This window comes from Periplaneta americana, chromosome 10 (assembly GCF_040183065.1).
Source record: "Periplaneta americana isolate PAMFEO1 chromosome 10, P.americana_PAMFEO1_priV1, whole genome shotgun sequence".
Lineage (NCBI taxonomy): Eukaryota > Metazoa > Arthropoda > Insecta > Blattodea > Blattidae > Periplaneta > Periplaneta americana.
In genome coordinates this window covers 108,843,474-108,862,743 of record NC_091126.1, presented here as the reverse complement: position 1 = coordinate 108,862,743, position 19,270 = coordinate 108,843,474, and the positions used below count along the sequence as shown (strand labels likewise).

General features: G+C 36.1%; 1 protein-coding gene across 1 annotated transcript in view; it reads right to left on the bottom strand.

Moving 5' to 3' along the window:
• Positions 1 to 396: 396 nt before the first annotated feature.
• The window catches only part of LOC138707943 (potential E3 ubiquitin-protein ligase ariadne-2-like), a 77,460-nt gene continuing 58,586 nt past the window's right edge, over positions 397 to 19,270 (bottom strand). The window contains exon 4 of the mRNA XM_069838009.1: positions 397 to 949. Coding sequence (XP_069694110.1) covers positions 714 to 949 — 236 coding nt within the window. The 3' untranslated portion in view covers positions 397 to 713. The remainder of the gene's footprint in view (positions 950 to 19,270) is intronic.

Here is a 19,270-nt window from a genome sequence, read left to right as displayed (position 1 = left end):
TCTCTTACAACAACTTTCACTTAATTCAGAAAATATACATGAATTCTCTTGCAACGTAAAAGCAATAAGCAGAATGTATTTTGTAAATTTTAGATTACGTGTATCACCTGTTAGGTAAAAGTTCTCTTTTTATTTAAGTGTGTATTTCAGTCTAACTCTGATACACTTGAGTAAAGGGAGGAAATTTTTCTGTAATAAAAATATTTATATACTAAGCAAGGCATTAAGGAAGAAATCTATTTATTTGTATTACATATTATTATAATCATAAACACAAAACAAGAAAACGACTTTTAATAGCTTATTTTCTCTTGTTTATTTTAAATTAATTATTTTGTACCTCTTTAAAAGAAGCAAGTCCTATGGGCAACTGAGTTGAAAATTAATCTCAATACTAATAATAGCCAAAACTTTCCTATCATAATGTCTAAACTGATGTAAAATTTAATATATGTATGCACAGTAATAAGATAACGATTTTTAGAGGATGTTTCATTCAACCTTCATTTTCTACTTCTAAATGAATTTATTGGTATTTCTAGAACAATGCCTCACATACCAAAAGCAATGGCTTACACCACCATAAACTAGACATAGATAAGTCTCTTCATCAATTAATTTTTGAAGACTAACCTAGGATGCTCTTTCTGAAAAGATAATATATCAACACAAGTAACATTTTTACTAGCAACAACAAATTGCATTGAATAAACTCACCAAAATACAGTCCTGCATACATTACAAATGGCTCTTTTGGCCCAAGGCTCCTTGGCTCTCACAACAAATTGACAGTTGGGTCCTGGACAAAATCGAAGTTGTGGATGAGACTTAACATAATCCCGAAATGCGAACTGCTGATACTTGTCACGTGTGCTCGGCCGACTTAACATTGTTAACACAAAATCTTCTGGAGCCAGAACTTCACATTCTTGGGCCATACACCCAATTCCTGTACAGATAAATTTCAAGCAATTACCTTTACAGTATTAATCAACATAATTATAGAAGTAAAGAGTGTAATATATTTCATGCATTGCTGTCGGTAAGAGAACGACTCTGACAGCTCTTTCTGTTTAGAGAGAGGTGGAGAGGGGGGGGAAGGGGGGAGAGAGACAGACAGACAGAGAGAGCAAGTTCCAGAACTTGTTCTGTCTATCCCATTAAAGTTCTTTTTCGTTGCTATGGCTATTCCCTCCCCCAGCATTTTTTTATTTCCATGGAACAAAAGCAGGTGCTTTCCGTCTGCTCTGACCTTGAAGACAGTTTACAAAGAAATCCCCTGTGTTTTCTTTGTCTCTTGATTATTTTAGTTATACAGGGTGGCGGTTGGAATCAGACGAGAAAACTCACCAAGGTGCGAAATCTTGCACCAAAATAAACAATATTGCTATGATATGGAATACATATATATTAGACCTACTCTCAATATATTCAGTCCTGCTGACCCTTCACATTTCTGTATTTGGATCAGGATTCCCTTACACTATTTACAGCTTAAGGCACAGATGAATCGTGACCTTAATGCCTGCTCTTACTATGTCTTTCATAACCTCTCATTTTCATTTATCCCTACTTTTAATTAATCACACTTTATTAAACTACTTCACTTCTCATTTACACTGACAGCTATTTATACTAATTTTCTCATTCAACTTCACTCCCAGCTTTCTCATAACTAACTAAATAATTTCCCCTGTACATAAACATAAAAACCTTTAAACTTATTAAGTATAGAAGACCTAACCCTTGTTGAGTATTTCAGGAAAATTCATCGTCAAAACAATTTTAACAAAATCACATTAGCGCTCATACCCTAGAACATTGGTTTCACTTGATTTATCACTTGGTCTTAAACAAAACAATTCCATAACCTTGACAAAGTGCATCTGTTCAAATCCATTTTTACACTATATAACTAACCCTGCTATTATCTCATCCCACTAATACACCATTTCCTCAGATTATACACCGTTTTTCCTTCCCTACTGCCCCCTCGTTCCACACTCCTCACTCGATTAACCATTTCCGAACTTCCCCTTCTACTCCCTCGCACTTGTTTCACTTCCCCTTTCTCCACTCTCTTCTTCTGTTGTTTCACCATTCTTCTCTCCCTCCTTCTGCCTTCCAACTCCAAGTTCTCCGCCTATGTTACCATTTGATACTTTGCTTATTTCTTCATTCTTATGCAACTTCGCACTTCTGACTTGGCCTTAGGGTGACGTCATTGCTGGTCTTCTCACTGATGACGACGTCGCAGCTATCACCTGAGAATTCTTTAATGCCTAAGCAGAATTCACCGACATTGATGATTTCTTCCAACATCCTTCCATCGCAATCTTCTGTGTCACTGCACTCATGCCTTCCACAACTTTACCTTTTCTATTCCCTGCAGTTTTATTTACAATCCCTCTTACTTCCGCCTTTATCTCTATTCTTTTTCTTTCATTTATATTCTCTTCATTTGTCAACTCATTCAAGTTTTCTAAACAAAATTCGACATTGAAAAACTCCCCATTAATTTTCAATTTATCCTTAATTAATTTTGCATAATGTCCATTTTCGTAGCTGCTTTTATAAACAGCAGTAACACCTTCCTTCTACACATCACCTCGTATTCAAAATCTTCCTCTATACTAATACTCGGGTCAGTGGCATGAGGTGACATTTATTAGTACCCAGCAAATAAAAAAAATATATAAATTTGTTTGACATAATAGTGAATAAGTGCAATTTAATCATCTTAAATATATTAACATAAATATTTTAAATACATAATGCAGGTATGTTATGAGATGACAGTACGCCAGGAATGGAAGTGCTGTTTTGTTACTTAATGGTGAACTCCATTCTCCTGTCCTGCACAGCAAAGAAACCTACAGCCCTTTCGAAGAATGTGTCCTTTTGCCTTATTTTTTCAAGAAGATCGGCTTCAATTGATAGCATCGCCAGATTTGATAGTCTTTTTTTCGCCAGTCCTGTTTCTTGAATAAGTTTTAATTCGTTTTAATGCTGAGAAAGACCTCTCGACTGAAGCTGTAGATACTGGTATTGTACATATTAGTGAAATTAGCTTTGAAAGCTGTGGAAAACATGTCGAAATGGATTTGTCTGACATTATTTGTAATAACTCAAATGAGTTTTTTTTCTTCAAAATCATCAGCAGCATAGAACACAGTTAGCTCATTTCGCAACCTGACTTCATCAAAATGATTATCATAGGCACTAAGTAAGTTAGAGAATTCAATCTTTGAAAACTGCTTTTGATAAGTGTCATATTTTCCATTTTCAATTGATATTAGTCCTAAAAAGCCTAAGCTACCATAGTCTTGGAATCGACTTTCTAGATGGCTCTCAACATTGTAAAATATTTCATAATATATATGTTTGTAATTTACATTTCTTTTGCATGGTTCTCCGACTTCATCTGCTGTTTCTGCAAAAACAGTTTCAAATTCATTTCTCATAGCTGATTTGTTTCTGCGAGTTTCATCTACTTTCTCCCTACAGAAGGCAATGTCAAAAGATTTACTTTGAAGAATGCTATATAAAACACTAATAAGTGCAAATATTTTGTCAAAAGTTCTAGCAGAAAACAGACAGTGATATCTCTCAAATTTAGAAGGTAACCCTTTACAGGTGCCAAAATATCTTTCTCAATTTCACTAGAATTGTCCAGCATTGCATCAAACGCCTTATATAAGTCATTTCTAGGGACATAGACTTATTTACCAGTCTCTTTGTATAATTCCATCAAGTTGGTGCAACACTAGGTAGCCTCCTCTGTAGAAATGCATCACTTATTTACCAGTCTCTTTGTATAATTCCATCAAGTTGGTGCAACACTAGGTAGCCTCCTCTGTATAAATGCATCTAGGAACTTGGTTCTCTTGGGTGACTGGGAGAAGAAGGAAGCAATGCCACTCAAAGTACTAAAAAAAATTTTGCACTCTTTTCTGTTATTGACTGTGTTTGATAGTACCAAATTTAGACAGCGCGCATAACAATGTACAAATAACTCCTGTGAACGTGCCTGTTTAATAAGTCCTTGTACCCCATTTATACGACCTGCCATTGAGGCCGCTCCATCATAAGACTGTGCAATTAGTTTGTCATTGCTGTCAAATTCCGTCAAGTATTGTCTTATTAGCTCAGCAATCTCTGGAGCTGTGCGACTTTCACTTACATCTTGAAAGCCAATAAACCTTTCTTTTGTTTGGCCATTATGCACGTACCGGAGTACAATGGAAAATTGTGCAGTATTAGAGACAGCTGTTGTTTCGTCAACTAAAACTGTAACATAATTGGCTAATTTTATTTCTTCTAATAAAGATTTGGCTACTGCTTCTATTACATCATTTTGTATTGTATTAGACACGCCTTTGAATACTGTAGAGATTTCTAATTGTGCTTTCAAGAGGGGATCGTATTCTGCAGTAATTTCAGAAGGTCAACATAGTTACCCCTATTAATGAAAGTACTGGATTCATCATGGCCTCTGAATGCAAGTTCCTGCTTGGCTAAAAAACACACAGCATGAATAAATCTCTTAAGGAGTTCCCTGTTTTGCTGAACTTTCTTATTGTGAAAAGTTATTTCATTTTTAAGCTGGTCACTTTAGTTGCATGTCCATCCGAACTCTTCCAAAAGAGGCAATTAAATAGGATACTTTAATATGCCCAACAGATTGCTCATGAGAAACTGCTGCTTTTGTGAAGCTCCCTAGGTTAATATAACCTGATTTTGTCCAGCTGGTTTTTCTATCTCGGCCATATAACAGACAATTCAAACAAAATAATATTTCTCATAACAAGAAACTGTAAAATGTCTGGTACAATTTTTAGATTTATGTACCAAATCTGGCAACTCAGGGTTTGCCTACCTTCTTGTATAATGCTCTTTTCTTCAAAAGACCTAGTTGAAAATGGTCGCTCATGTAGCTTCTCAATTATGCACTCTGACACACTCATTTTTCATGAAGACACATATAGGCTAACTAGCCGAGATAATATATATTAAATAATAAATTACAAATGTTCTTAATGAAATTAATATAACTAGATGAATACTTAAATCACAATACCACAATGCGAACTGCATTAACTACTTTTCTACACGTGTAAATTCTAAAGAGTAAACACAAATTCCAATTTTAGTTGGCTGTGCTTACCAAGTTAACAAACTGAATGCAATAAAAGTCAGTCCAGAAATAACTACAGCATTATAAAACATATTAAATAAATTAACTATGTAGGCCTACTGTTTATTAACAAATTACATTCCAGCTAAAAGGAAACTTCCAACTTGATACGAGTAAAACATGTTCAATAATATTATCATCAGTATTTTCAAAATTTTGTGGCTACACTATTGCCTATCCTGACTTGATCAATTCACCATTTATACCTCTATGGCTCCATGCTCTAAGAACAGTGAGCACTCACTGGCTAAGAATTGTGATCTCACCTAACGCCAGTTTGCAGGGTTTCTCAGTATACATAACTAACCCCCTCTAATCCTCTTTCCCCAAAGCATAGCCGAAATAAATAGAGCGCATGTGCTAACTCAGCAAATTCAGTATTGCTAGGTCTGGCGAGCTCTCATCTGACAGCATATCATAGTAGATTCGCACGTGGGAAATTCAAACTAGATTTATGTAACAATGAATATAGTAAAACAATTGTGTATAGAAATTACTTACCCCAGCAGTGCTGGGGTTGATGGGGTTGACTGCACATCACTGACTCGAGTCTTTCTCCTTAATCATTCAGTTTGCCAGAAATAAGCATAATTAAGATAGGAACCAATACTGTATCTCTACATTTGTCACCCTGGTCAAATTGGGCACCTGAAGATTTCAATGTTTAAACCACCTGTAGTGTGTGTTCACATTCTAGCTCCATTTTCGGATTGAGTACATTTCCCTATCTATCCGTCATTTTCATACACAATTATTTAAATTTCAGAGCTAGAAAGAGTAAAGTAGAACCACACTTCACGCTTCGAGAACCTGGGCTGTTTACAACCCTAGTATTATAGACAATTTGTATGTCCTGTATAATGGGTATAAAAAGCAACCAATTGCGAGTATGTCCCATCATTTCAATACTACACAAGCATGGATGCGTACAATTTAGAGTACCATGATATGTACCTTGTTTTGGGGGCTTGTCATAACTTAACACGTCCATTATAGAGTGCACTGAACAATACACATGAAAACAAAATCTCATTTGTGAAATGTTAATGGTTAGATGACCAGATAAGGACAACAGGCCACACTGTCCCAGTCTATTCTGTAGATGCTGGTCGAATACTCTTTTGACGCACACCACAGCTAGAGGAGAGGGGTCTAACAAGTCAATGAAGAGAACCCTACCCTCACGTTATTGAACAATGATTTGGTATGCATCACAGTCTGGTATGAGTCATCCTCATGACAACGAGTTGTATCCTTTTTGGTACAGTACCATGTAACACATCTCCACATCTTTCACACAAACCACCCTAGATGCTTGAACTTCTGTCAGTGGTTAATGACAACACTGCAGATCGAAACAGTTTCTGGATCTCATAATGTGGACTGACAAAGCCCTCTCCACTCATGATGGGCTCGTCAACTCCCACAATAGACACATATGGGTCCACGAAAATCCACACATGTCACATGTGAGAGGGTACCAGGTATAATGGAACATCAATGTATGGGCTGGTATTCTCAGTACCAGACTAGTGGCATCATAGAAACTTACTGTATCAGCATGATGGAGCATCTCCTCATTACAACCTCACTGCTGGGAGACAACTGAACAGGATGTTTTCTCAAAGATGAATCATCAGTGGTGGACCTGTACATTAGCTGGCAAGATTCTGGGGTTGAATCCTGTTGGATTTTTCCTTATGGTGATTAGTAAAAGAGTTTGTCTACCAAGAATCTCTCAACAGCCCTGAGACAGCTATTGCAACATTAGTAAGCAAGGAGAAGCTTAGTCCCATCCAAGAAGGTTTTGCCCACCATGCAGCAGTCTGCATCCAGATGGAGAGAGGCATATCTGAACAACTCTTGTAGAAGTCTGTACAGCATGCTACAGTGGGCACCAGGGATTTTGGCAGGTGGATTTTATTAATCTGAACTCCAGAGCGAGTTACTCAGTACTGCAAAGTCTGTTGATATGTCACAAGTACGCTGCAGTTGCAATGGGTGGTACATAAGAGTAAACATACAGGCCCGAGAATCCGACAGGACAGTCACCTCCAAAATCTATGCACATATAGTTAACTATAGAAGTACTGTAGTCTATGTGTGTGCATGCATATGAAAAGGGACCAGTTCCCGGCATGCAGTTTTCGAGATAATTCCAGTTCCCATTGCACAATCTTTTCCCTGTCACTGTAAAGTACAAAGACAATCTGTATAATAAAAAAAATCTATTCTATAATCAACAGACAGACTGACTAATCACCTTAAATCTCCTTAAACCCTGTGTGTAGGTTTCTGTTAATCTTTAGTCACAAGATAAGATGGAGTTTTACGAAATATGAACATTAAGGGATGAAAAATGGGAGGTACTAATGATCAAATTAATATACTGATTAATTTTTTTCGACCAGCAGATAGGCAGTCTTTAAATTTAAAACGAAAGCTCCTTTGTAAATTTGGTTGAACTATTTATCTCATCTCTCAGAATTGTTTATAAAATACGAGGGCTATTCATAAAGTAACTGCCATTTATTTTTTACAAACCTGTGAGTGACGTTACAGAATTGGGTTAAAATACATTTGAAAGTATACACTCTAGTTTATTTTTCCACATAGTTTCCAGTCACATTGAGACACTTGTCGTAGCGTTTGACGAGCTTTGAAATTCTGCAATCATAGAATTCGGTCATCTGCGATTGAAGCCAACCTACAATACTGGTTTTCAAATCTTCGTCATCGTCAAAGTGCTTCGAGCCAAGTCACTTCTTCATGTGCATGAAGAGATGGTAATCGCTAGGCGCCAAATCTGGGATATAGGGAGGATGATCCAATACTTCCCAGTTGAACTCTTGCAGTTTGGTCACAGTATGACACACTGTATGCGGCCAGGCGTTGTCATGCAGGAAAATCACCCCAGAGCTCAACATGCCACGACGTTTGTTTTGAATGGCCCTTTTCAAGTTTGTTAGTGTGTTACAGTAACGCTCAGCGTTAATTGTGGCATTCCTCTTCAAGAACTCCACTAGCAAAATTCCTTTTCTGTCCCAGAAGACAGTTGCCATGAGTTTCCTCGTGGAAAGTGTTTGACGACACTTTGTGGGTTTTTTCGGGGAGTGAGTATGGCCCCACTGCATTGATTGAAGCTTTTTTTCTGAATTCACATACCGAACCCAAGTCTCATCTCCTGTCACAATCTGATCGAGAAAAGCATCACCTTCTCTTTCTTAACGCTCAAGAAAGAACAGTGCTAACAGTGCTGCTCCCATCCGCTGAGACTTTTGTTCCTCAGAAAGGAGTTTAGGCACCCATCTGGCAGAAAGTTTCCGGTAGCCCAAATCTTTGGTAATCACTTTGTACAGAAGAGTACGACTAATCTGTGAAAAATCCTCACTAAGCTCCGACACGGTGAACCTGCGGTTTGCTCTAACCCTTTTGTCAACCAAACGAATCAGATCTGCATTCACAATACTTGGTCGACCACTTTTCTCTTCATCATGGACATTGCTTCGCCCATTTTTTAACATATGGCACCATTGTCTTACACCACCTTCATTCATTACGTCTGGTCCATAAACTTCACAAAGTTGGCGATGGATTTCACTAGCTTTACAGTTTTTGACCACAAGAAATCTTATTACAGAATGTACCTCACACCTGGAGGGACTTGCGATTGCAGCACACATTTTGACAGCACGTGGCTCAGAGAGGAACAAATACACGACCTTGACTCTACTGTTGCTCGATGTGTACTGCTTCAAGGTACACTCCACAGCAAGAGTGGCGCCACTGTCTCTGTTGTTACGCACGCTATATGAAAACGGAAGTTACTTTATGAATAGCCCTCGTATAGAAGGAACATAAATTGCAAACACAGACTATGAAGATGTGATTTTCTGCATTCCGCAGTTGATAATGGGGGCATCTTAATGAATAAAAATTTTAATCAGTTAACGGCAGATGCGACAAATGTACAAATTACCACAGTAAAAAAAAATCATCAAGTTCGACAACTATCAGACTCAGACTAAACAACACAAGACTCGAAACGACGATTTTTCTCGTGAAATATTTCTCAGAGACCACCTCTTTGTCCAAGGATTACCATTCCTTGTAAACATATGTTACGCGTGAATTAAATCACTAACTTAAAGTTCTCATATTCAACTATTTCCATTAATCCTTTTGAAACATGGTTTCTTGCCTGGTGTATCGAATGATCTTATTTCTGTGAGCCTCTGTTGGTTATTTGACACTCTTGACATGTCAAAGATTCCTGTTGCTTCCGCAACTCGTTCTTGTACTGTTTGAATGTATGGGAATACAATTCGAAACAATTCATATCTATTTTTCGCCTCTCACTTCATTAAGTCATAAATATCACCAATAATTTCTTGATTCTGACTATGTAATGTTTTTAATTTTAATTTGAAAAATGTAGGAGACATACTGTAAACTCATTTTGAAACGAAAGTCGCTTACGGCACACTACATATTACCCACTCAGACTGTACTGTGGTTCATTTCTATGTTTCATAATAATGATATGAGCTGAGACTGTGAAAATATAAACAACAAAGGAGACCTCATACAGAATAACAGTAGCTAGTTTACTGGCACTGTCAGCAAGGTCATTTTCGCCAAAATCAGTGACTAACGCTGTAACCCATAATCACCGATTTTTTTTTTTTCATGGAACCATATTTGCTCCATTTAACTAGATACAATTTCTCGCCATATCCATGTATGTGCTAATCACACCTGCATGGTAGCTATTCTCAATTTACTTACTGTCACATTACAATTCACCTTCTGCTATTTTTGCTCAATCGATTCTGACCAACTGTACAGTGTAGACTAGTGAATCTTTGAGTTAAAAGTGGAAGAGTCTAGAAGTGTTTTTAGTGTAGAAACCTCACCCGATAGTAGTTTTAAGTTTTAACATTAACATTGATGTGTAATGCAAAGATGTGAAAAATAACCACATGTATTTGAGAAAAGAAACTTAGTAGAGATGGCACTCTCAGAAGTCAGGTTCGTGAATTTCTGTAGTTGGATTGTAGTTGATCTGAAAATCAGACTCTGTAAAAAAAAAAAAAAATAAGAATTCTCAACTACAATTCCTCAGAGGCTTAATGGCTGCAGTGAATCTGAGGAGTGTGGCATTGCCTAGTCAGGACTGTCATGCCTCTCACCATTAAGGTGAAAAATTGGTTCTAGTATATAAATATTACATTTTAAAATTCCATAAATTCGATTACTTAAAGACACTGCATCATATCAACTACTAGGTTATTTAGCATCGACGGAATTGCTCTTAGCGAGATTAGTATTTCGCGAATTATTATAATTATTATCATTATTATCATTATCATTATTATTATTATTATTATCATTATTATTATTATTATTATTATTATTATTATTATTACCGCGCTGCCATTATGCATACTTATGAAATGCAAATTTGAGTAAGATGCAATTAGGACAATTATTGTTTTAAAAAGCAGGGTGCCCCAGGTTACAAAAATAAGTACAGAGGTCAGGGGTGGCGCTCTGACAGGCCTTGGCATGACTGCACCCCTGTCAACAAGCTAAAGTAGTATGAGAGACTTAACAACTGCACTCTTTTGTTCCAGTATCAGTACCTCAGGCCATAATAAACAAGTATTCATTTCAAAGGAAGGGGTGAGTGATGGACATTCAAAATTACTTTACTCATAAGTGATTATAATTTTGAAAGCAGTGTGGCATAAAAAGTAGTGATTGCTTTTATTAAAAACTATATATTTTAATGAATGATTATAATGATAATTAAATATAAAGTGGCATGTTGAGTTCATGTAAAATAAGGTGATGAACGCGGTAGTCTGTAAAGCGTAAAGTGATCATTATCACTGATAAATGGCTTATTTGTACCTACACATCCAGAACTTCGACCTTGTACACTTTGTGGCATGACACCACACTGCAACACAGCAGTACTACTTATATTATCAGCCAGCCGGCCAGTTCACGATGCATGACTTGATACCTTATTTAATTTCTCAGTATCTATTAAGAATGCCATTTCGAATTTTCTAGGATCTTCGAGGTACTCATGGAATTTTTACTGAAATTTTAAAGCCAATTTCTGGCATTGAAAATAATTTTTATAATATTGTTTTGTAAAAATAGTAAATATTAAAAGAATTGCTTTTTGTTTTACGTGTGTATGAAGTGCGTATTTTATCCTTCAAACTAAGCCTCAGATCGTAAATCTCAGACAACTAGTACCAGTACCAGAAATATTCAGATTTAACTACAATAATGCGCGCAATATTTCAGGAACTTCAATGCTTTCTAGTTACAAAAATAATCAAAAGGGAGACTATTAAAAAAAGCATGTGTTTCATTTTTTCACTCATAGGATATGTAAATTTGATTTCAGCGAAATCGGGGACATGAAGGTCAAATTTTCTTTAAATTTGTGCGATTTGACGTGGAATGACTCATTCCTGGATTTCCATTTTTAATTATTACGATTTAATGATCCCTGCACACTGCTGTGATAAATTTTGCTAACGCAACTTTCCTGCTTTATCATGATGCCATAATCAACACTGAAGATAAGGATCAGTGGTCTGCATCAGACATTTTAGCTGGAGCGCCAGATAATTCATAGTATAATCCGATAGGCAGTGCACATGCATGATGGGTAAAAGTCTTGTGAGTGACAAATCCTTGAACGGTATAAGCTAAGCGTAGGCATTCGTTCTTGTGTCTGGCAAGTAGTACACTATCAAAAATGGAGCATGAGCTAAAAGATGTGGTGAAGTTGAAACTACTCAACAAGGAATACAAGTTAAGTGCAAAAGATGGTATGAAGAGTGATGTGTGGGACAAATTCTTACTTGTGACTACACATGATGATAAAAGGTAGGTTACGTTTCTTGTAAACACTGTTCAACTTTATTGTCATTCTCTTTTGTTACAACTCATCTGAAGACACGTGTGTAAATTTCGTCCAGAAGAAAGATGATCTTTAAAACAGTGTTACACAGAAGTATGTTGAAATGTGCACGAGTGATCTTCGCCCATTTAATATTGTTTTGGGTACAGGACTTCAAAACTACTCTCAGAAACTTATTAATATAGGTGCAGATTATGCACGTGTAAATGTTAATCATGTTCTTCCTCATCCCACAACTATCTCCAGGAACATTCAAGCACGAGCAGATGAAATTAGAGAAAAGATGTCATAAATCATTTATGCTGCTGAAAATTACGGTTGTGCCTCTACTGCAGACTTATAGATTGATCTATACAAAAATAGAAGTTTCTTCACCATTACTGCCCATTTTATTGACGATGAATGATCACCAAAGTGTTGCATTTTAGCTACGACACAGTTTCCAGACAAAAGTAAGATGGGAGAAAACATCAGAGAGGAGATTGAAGAAAATATGACAGAGATGGGAATTTTTCCAGAACACATGGAGAAGATATCCTTCGTGACAGATCAAAGACCAAACAGAAAAGCTCTGGAGAATTATTCTTATTTTCCATGCATTGCACACTGTTTAAATACTGTGCTAACATACCTACTGTATTCAATGACACATTTCTGAATAATGAATTATCTACATGTCAACGTACAACTGATGCTGCAAAACATGTAATTCATTACATGAAGAAGACTGGTGCAGTGAAGTGTCTACAAAATACACTGAAACAGGAAGTGGATACTAGGTGGAGTAGTTTATATACAATGCTTAATTCATTGTTTGTGGAGTATGATAAAGTAGTCGAAGTGCTGACACAGAAAAATGCAGCAAAAAAACTACAAGGCTCCAACAACTTGGCACTGCATGTCAGAGACTTCTTACAACCCTTCAAAGAAGCCACTAACTCACTTCAAGGAGATACCTATCCCAATATACAACTAGTACTCCTTTGGGTCCATAAACTGAAGAAACACTGCGCGATTACTGGTGAGAAAACTGAAGAGATTACAAAACTCAGAGAACGTGCACTTCGTTTATTGGAGGATAAAATTAAAATTCAAGCTATCGACACGATCGGTACTTTTCATTGTCCATCATTCAGAAAGCTCAAACAGCTCAGTGCAATAGAGAGAGAGAGAGAGAGGAAATACTGTGTACTGTGAGACGAATGTGTCCTGAAATTGAAACCTCCGTTGGCGCTCTGTTCAATATACACCAACAACCCTCACCCACTACGAAATTGAAGTCAAGAAGATGGTGACGAGCCTACAGGAAATGAAATATATTTGTACATCACAAGGGAACATGTTGATGATGAACCTCTTTGCTGGTGGAAGAAAAACAGTAAGGTGTATCCTAGACTTGTACCAAGTAGCTAGAAGAATATTCTGTATTCCTGCCACAAATGCAGCAAGCGAAAGGAATTTCAGTGCAGCTAGGAATCTAATATCAGAAAAAAGAAGCATGTTCAATACAGACAGGGTTAATGATATTTTGTTCATTCATAGCATTGGGAAGAAATTTAACATTTAAGTGTACAGTGATGAAATGTGTACTATCATAACAGATGTTTATGATTTCAAAACTTTGCAGTGTTTAACTACCCCCGCCATAGAAGAACTACAAAACCTGCTTTAAAATATAATATAAAAGTTGTAGGTAAATGTATTTTTATTTTCACACAGGAATGATTTTGTTTTTGCCACTTCTGATACAATGTTATTGGATGTGAATGTAATTATTATAAATGGAGAACACAAACACAATAATGTAAAAACCATATCAAGTTTTCTAGCAGTAGCAGTAGCAGTAGCAGTAGCAGCAGCAGCAGGAGCAGGAGCAGGAGCAGTAGCAGTAGCAGTAGCAGTAATAATAATAATAATAATAATAATAATAATAATAATAATAATAATAATAAACTTAATAATTAGTGTTTCTATCTTTGCATCTGTAGAAGTTCTACAGCAAGATTGTTTGTTTCATTATATTTTCTGTGACGTTATCTCTGTACTGATATTGTTATTAATCTACTGCTTTAACAATAATATTTTGTAAAACGTTTCTACATTGTCGCAGTATATAGGCAGAACATTATGTATGGACCTATCATATTATATCTGTGGTAAATCAAATATTGAATAATTATTAATTAACAATAATAATTGAATCGCACTTTTTAGAAAGGAACTAAGTCAAAATTTGCCATTTTTGTTTTTATTAGCCAAATGATTACTACTTCCAAGACACACTGATCGGTGAAGAAAGGAACTTAGACCTTTCCATGTGTCTCTAACATCACCATGATGTTTATACTACGGTAAAGGAAAGAACTAAGTCAGGAAGTTAGTGCGTTTCTTCACCATTTGGACATCGAAAACATGACAACATATCATTTGTAACTCTGTTATGGTACCGGTACATTGATTTTTGGTATATAGTTAAACTTGCTTACGAAACATGTGTTTATACAGACAACAATGTATGTTTGTATAGGTAATAATAAAGTAATATGTTGTTTACATAATCATTATTATTTTATTCTTAAAGTATTTTCATAACAGAGAAAGTTGTGTGCGTCAATACATGAGCCAGTAATTTCACTAAGATGACCCCTAAAATATAAAGACATGATGAATGTTGTCAGCATAATATTATAAACCTGCCCTTCCACCAATTACCAGTTCAAAGAAGTCTTCTATATGAGGCAATTATAGAATAATATATTTTGCATTCATGATCTTAAATCCAACCAATTTGTGCTGTATGTGTATTACGAAGGACAGGCTTGAAAGGGAGCCAAAGATGTTTGTTCGCTTTTTAAATATTATTTTGATGTAAACATAGACATGTTTTTAGATAGCTGCCCAGGCCAAAACAAAAATCATACAATAGTTAGGTTTTGCCTTGGTCTGGCAGCTTCTGGAAGATTCAAAACTATAAAAAAAAAAATATTTTCCTGAGTGAGGCCATTCCTTTCTCCCTTGTGATAGGGATTTTGGGGTTTTCAGAAAAGCAATAACAGGGGGCCGATAGGGTGTACACAATAAAAAAATATATAGAAATAACCGTACAAAGTGGACTCTGAAAAACTGATCAGTAACTTTGATATGTGATGGTCTAATTTTTCAAAAAGAATATCATATCGGAAGAAACTTCATAAAATCCTCGTGAGGGAAAGATTCATTTCACACCCTCTGTATGAAAAGAATTCACATACAGCTGAGACAGTCCTGGCATTGTAGAAGCTCGTCCATACATTAAGAGTTATGTAAGCAATAGGTTTTTCCTTGGGAAGGGGAATTTACGAGTTTGACACTGGAACTAACAAAGGCATATCCAGAAGGAAAAGTTCCCATCAATGTCCAAGAGATTGAAGACCTTAAGAAACTAATGAAGTACGTCAGTGATGAAAATGCTGAAGCAATATTTTCATATTCTACTACACAGGTCCTAGCGCACCATGAATGAGATCCACTAGTCATTTCACATGTGTTAATTTTTTATGAAACATGTCCATTTTGAATTATTTTTTTATTCATAATATTATTTTAAAAATTTCCAACATGTCAATTTAATCAAAATATATGTAGATCTGCGTTGAATAACTGTTGTTAACTTAGTATATTTACTTTGTTCTTTCAAAAACAATTTCCAGTGAAGAAAGGAACTAAGTCTCAAATTTAGAAATTTATGTATACTATTGTAGCACAAAATTTTCTTCAAAAGTCTGTTATCATTAAATTCAATCCCATGTTATCTTTATAGAATGTAAGTCTTAAATGTTTTATTCAGCTCTCCTGAAAAGTAGCAAATTTTGACTTAGTTCCTTTCTAAAAAGTGCGATTCAATTGTATATCTAAGTTTTTTCATAGTATTTCATTTATAACTCCATGTTACTGTTGTTTTGGTACATTTCATTAGACATTTGTCATAAACGCAGAAAATAAAGCCTTATTTTTACAGTGTAAGACGTCTGTGTATTTTACTTGTCGCCTTCCATACAAGATAAGACATGTCGATGAGATGACCTTGTAATGTGCTTGTGTTTCCTACGAGCGTATCACAACAGACCTGATCTCATTCGAGGCAACAATACTCAACTGAGTTCAAGCAAGGGTTTAACTCCAATGCAGCACTCTGGTAAGGACATAACTGCAGTCAAGTCTTCCATTGTTATCGAAGATAATAAAAAAAAACTGAATTCCAGGAAAGAAGAAACATTTAAGCCACCATCTATTAAGGAACTTTGGGCTTCTTTAGAAGAAGTGGCTCTTATATCACAACAGAATTCTCAGTGTCTCTCATGAGTTTTATGAAAATGCTGTTGAATATACCAGTGCCTGTGTTATTCATTCACAAGATAAGAGATCTATGAAATGTACTTGTATTGCTGAGACTTCCTCTACAAGGAAGAAAGAAATTTAAAGAGAGAATCCATTATTTTTCTTCAAATATAGATGGACTTAACTTGGATGAAAGTAATTTATTTGATGAAATATCTTATTTGAAAAAATATGTGACTTCAGAGAAAATGCCAAAGCAGAATGAAGAAAATGCTACTGTCTGTTTAAAATGAAACGAAATATTTATTTATAGTTTCTTTCTGAGAAAATTATTACCTATGAACAACTCCAGAAGCTGACTGAACCGTCTCTGTGTCCTGGAAGTAATACTTCAATGGATGGTTTTATCAATGAACATGATATGGACATCCTAAAAATCCAGAATGAGTTTAGAAACTGTTCGAGCCATGCTTGCTATCTTAACCAACTTCAACATGACCCGTCACAATTGTTCTCAAAAATTGGGATCTAGAGAAGACCTGCTTAAAAAAATTGATTGTTCTGAAAAAACAGTAGTTTAATAATAATAATAATAATAATAATAATAATAATAATAATAATAATAATAATAATAATAAAATAATAATAATACATTTTATTTTATCTTGCAGAGTTAAGGCCTTCAGGCCTTCTCTTCCACACAACCAAGTATATAATTAACACAAATACATAAGTAATAATAATAATAATAATAATAATAATAATAATAAATAGAATGATTACCAGTATTTTAATTCTTTAAATTATATAAAAACAACATAAGTGAATGGCAATCTAACAAATGTATTTTTCTGCATGTTGATATCTGTCCCCGGAAGTAGGGTGTATCGAAAAAAAACTTTTCTTGAAAAATGAAGGCGGCTATTGCGGAAAAGTTGCTATTAGTGGCAGAAAGAACGTAGAAAAAAAGAAAATAGCAATTCGACAATATCCTGTGTCTCCACATCAGCTCTAAAGTTTTGCGAGCTTAATGCTCTATGTTTTCAAATTTTGTTTCTTAGTGCAACTCTTCGCCTATTTCTTTAAATTTACACCCAAAAATAACCCAGGGCTCACTACGAGGAGGTGGTTGCACCATCCCTCCACCCACCCTTAGTAGTACACTCCGGTGTCAAATGTTGATTTACGCTGCATACTCAGACTTCGTTTCGAAGCATGGCATTTCTCAGCAATGCACACTAAATTATGTGAAGGGTTACTACAGCTCACATACAAACGGAGAAACCTATAAGCAGTTGTAAGTCATCGAGATTGAACAACTGGCCCTGGTTTCTTCCTTTCAAGCTCTATCGGACAATGGCCAGAATGAACGGCTTGGTAGATCCCCAGAAGATACCCCTAGTCAGTAGGCCTACTAAGATCGGAGATCCGTTCCACGTTAATTTTGTTGATCCAGGGTACTTCAATAACTTTGAAATTCGCCATGATTTTGTCTCACAATGGAGAAACTCTTCTCCGATATGTCCAGAACGTGTTTCTGGACCTGTAGTGATACCAGCAAGATGTTTCATGACATAGCGGAGTCGAAGTTCATTTGCATGGAGAAGACAAATTATTCGTTGGATGGCCTGCCAATTTCCTTTTCGATGCACACCATCAATCCGTTCTCTCTTCCTGTATTTGTAGGGGCTCCATCAGAACCAAGTGCTGCTAGGGGCGATACATCTAACTTACTTGCCTTACTTGCACGGCTCTTCAAATCTGATGTCCATGTCCAGAGGAAGGGGAGACATGTCAAATATACTTTGCATGTAGTTCTTCTAATAAAGTTATAATTATGCTCCTCTTCTTTTTCTCGGCGATATAGTCTGTTGTCCTTTTTCTCCTGTTTTAGTGCCTTGTCCTTTCGACCATCAAAACATACTGTTCGAATGAACTTATTATTAGGTGTGTTTTCTATCTGAATTTTATCTCCAATCTTCATTTCTCTCGTGACCATCTATTATAAGACCCTTATTCCTAGTAGATATTATTCTCACGCTTGTAGCATAGCTGTCGCAATTAGAGCCACTTCTCTCCTCGAGGTGCCTATCTGAAGGCTGCTGAAGATAATTTTGGTAGAGGCAAGCGAGCCTGAGCACCAGAAGGCTTCGATTCGAAGTCAGAATCCACACTGCTTCACTGCTGTTCCGAGTGGTGCGAAGGCGAAGACTCAGAGCTTGTAACTGATGTCTGTTTTTCTCTTCCTCAGAATTCAAATCGCACTTCTTCAGATCGATGGCGAATGGGCCTCTTCGCTTTTCTCTCTTCACTTTTGAATAGTGTCTTCGTCGTCACAATGTCGATATTATCAATAATCATATTTCGTTAATTTTCCTGATCCAATAGCAAGGATACTCCTATCAATGGAACTTTCCTACTTAACTCAGATTCACAGAGACTTTCCGGGTCCGGGCGCTTAAAAGTACATATATCAAACAATTTTCGACCTTTATTAATAAAAGCCTATTCATGCGCCCTTGAGGTTAGCCCATTTCGTTAGTGCGATTTCAGAATATTCTGATATTTACTATGATACTATTTCATCTTTTCCACCACTCTACGATTGCTGATGATAGAAAGGCTTGCTGTTTTTCAAACCTCAATAAGTCTGTCGGCAGTAATATGAGCGATGTATTTTACTGAAAGATGTTTTCCACCTACTTCATTTGTCTTTAACTCTCTGATCCAAAGAAAATGTGTTATCACATCTTTATATGTTGGAAGTTGCAACTCTCTTATCGGTCCTGGTATATCGAACAAAGGAC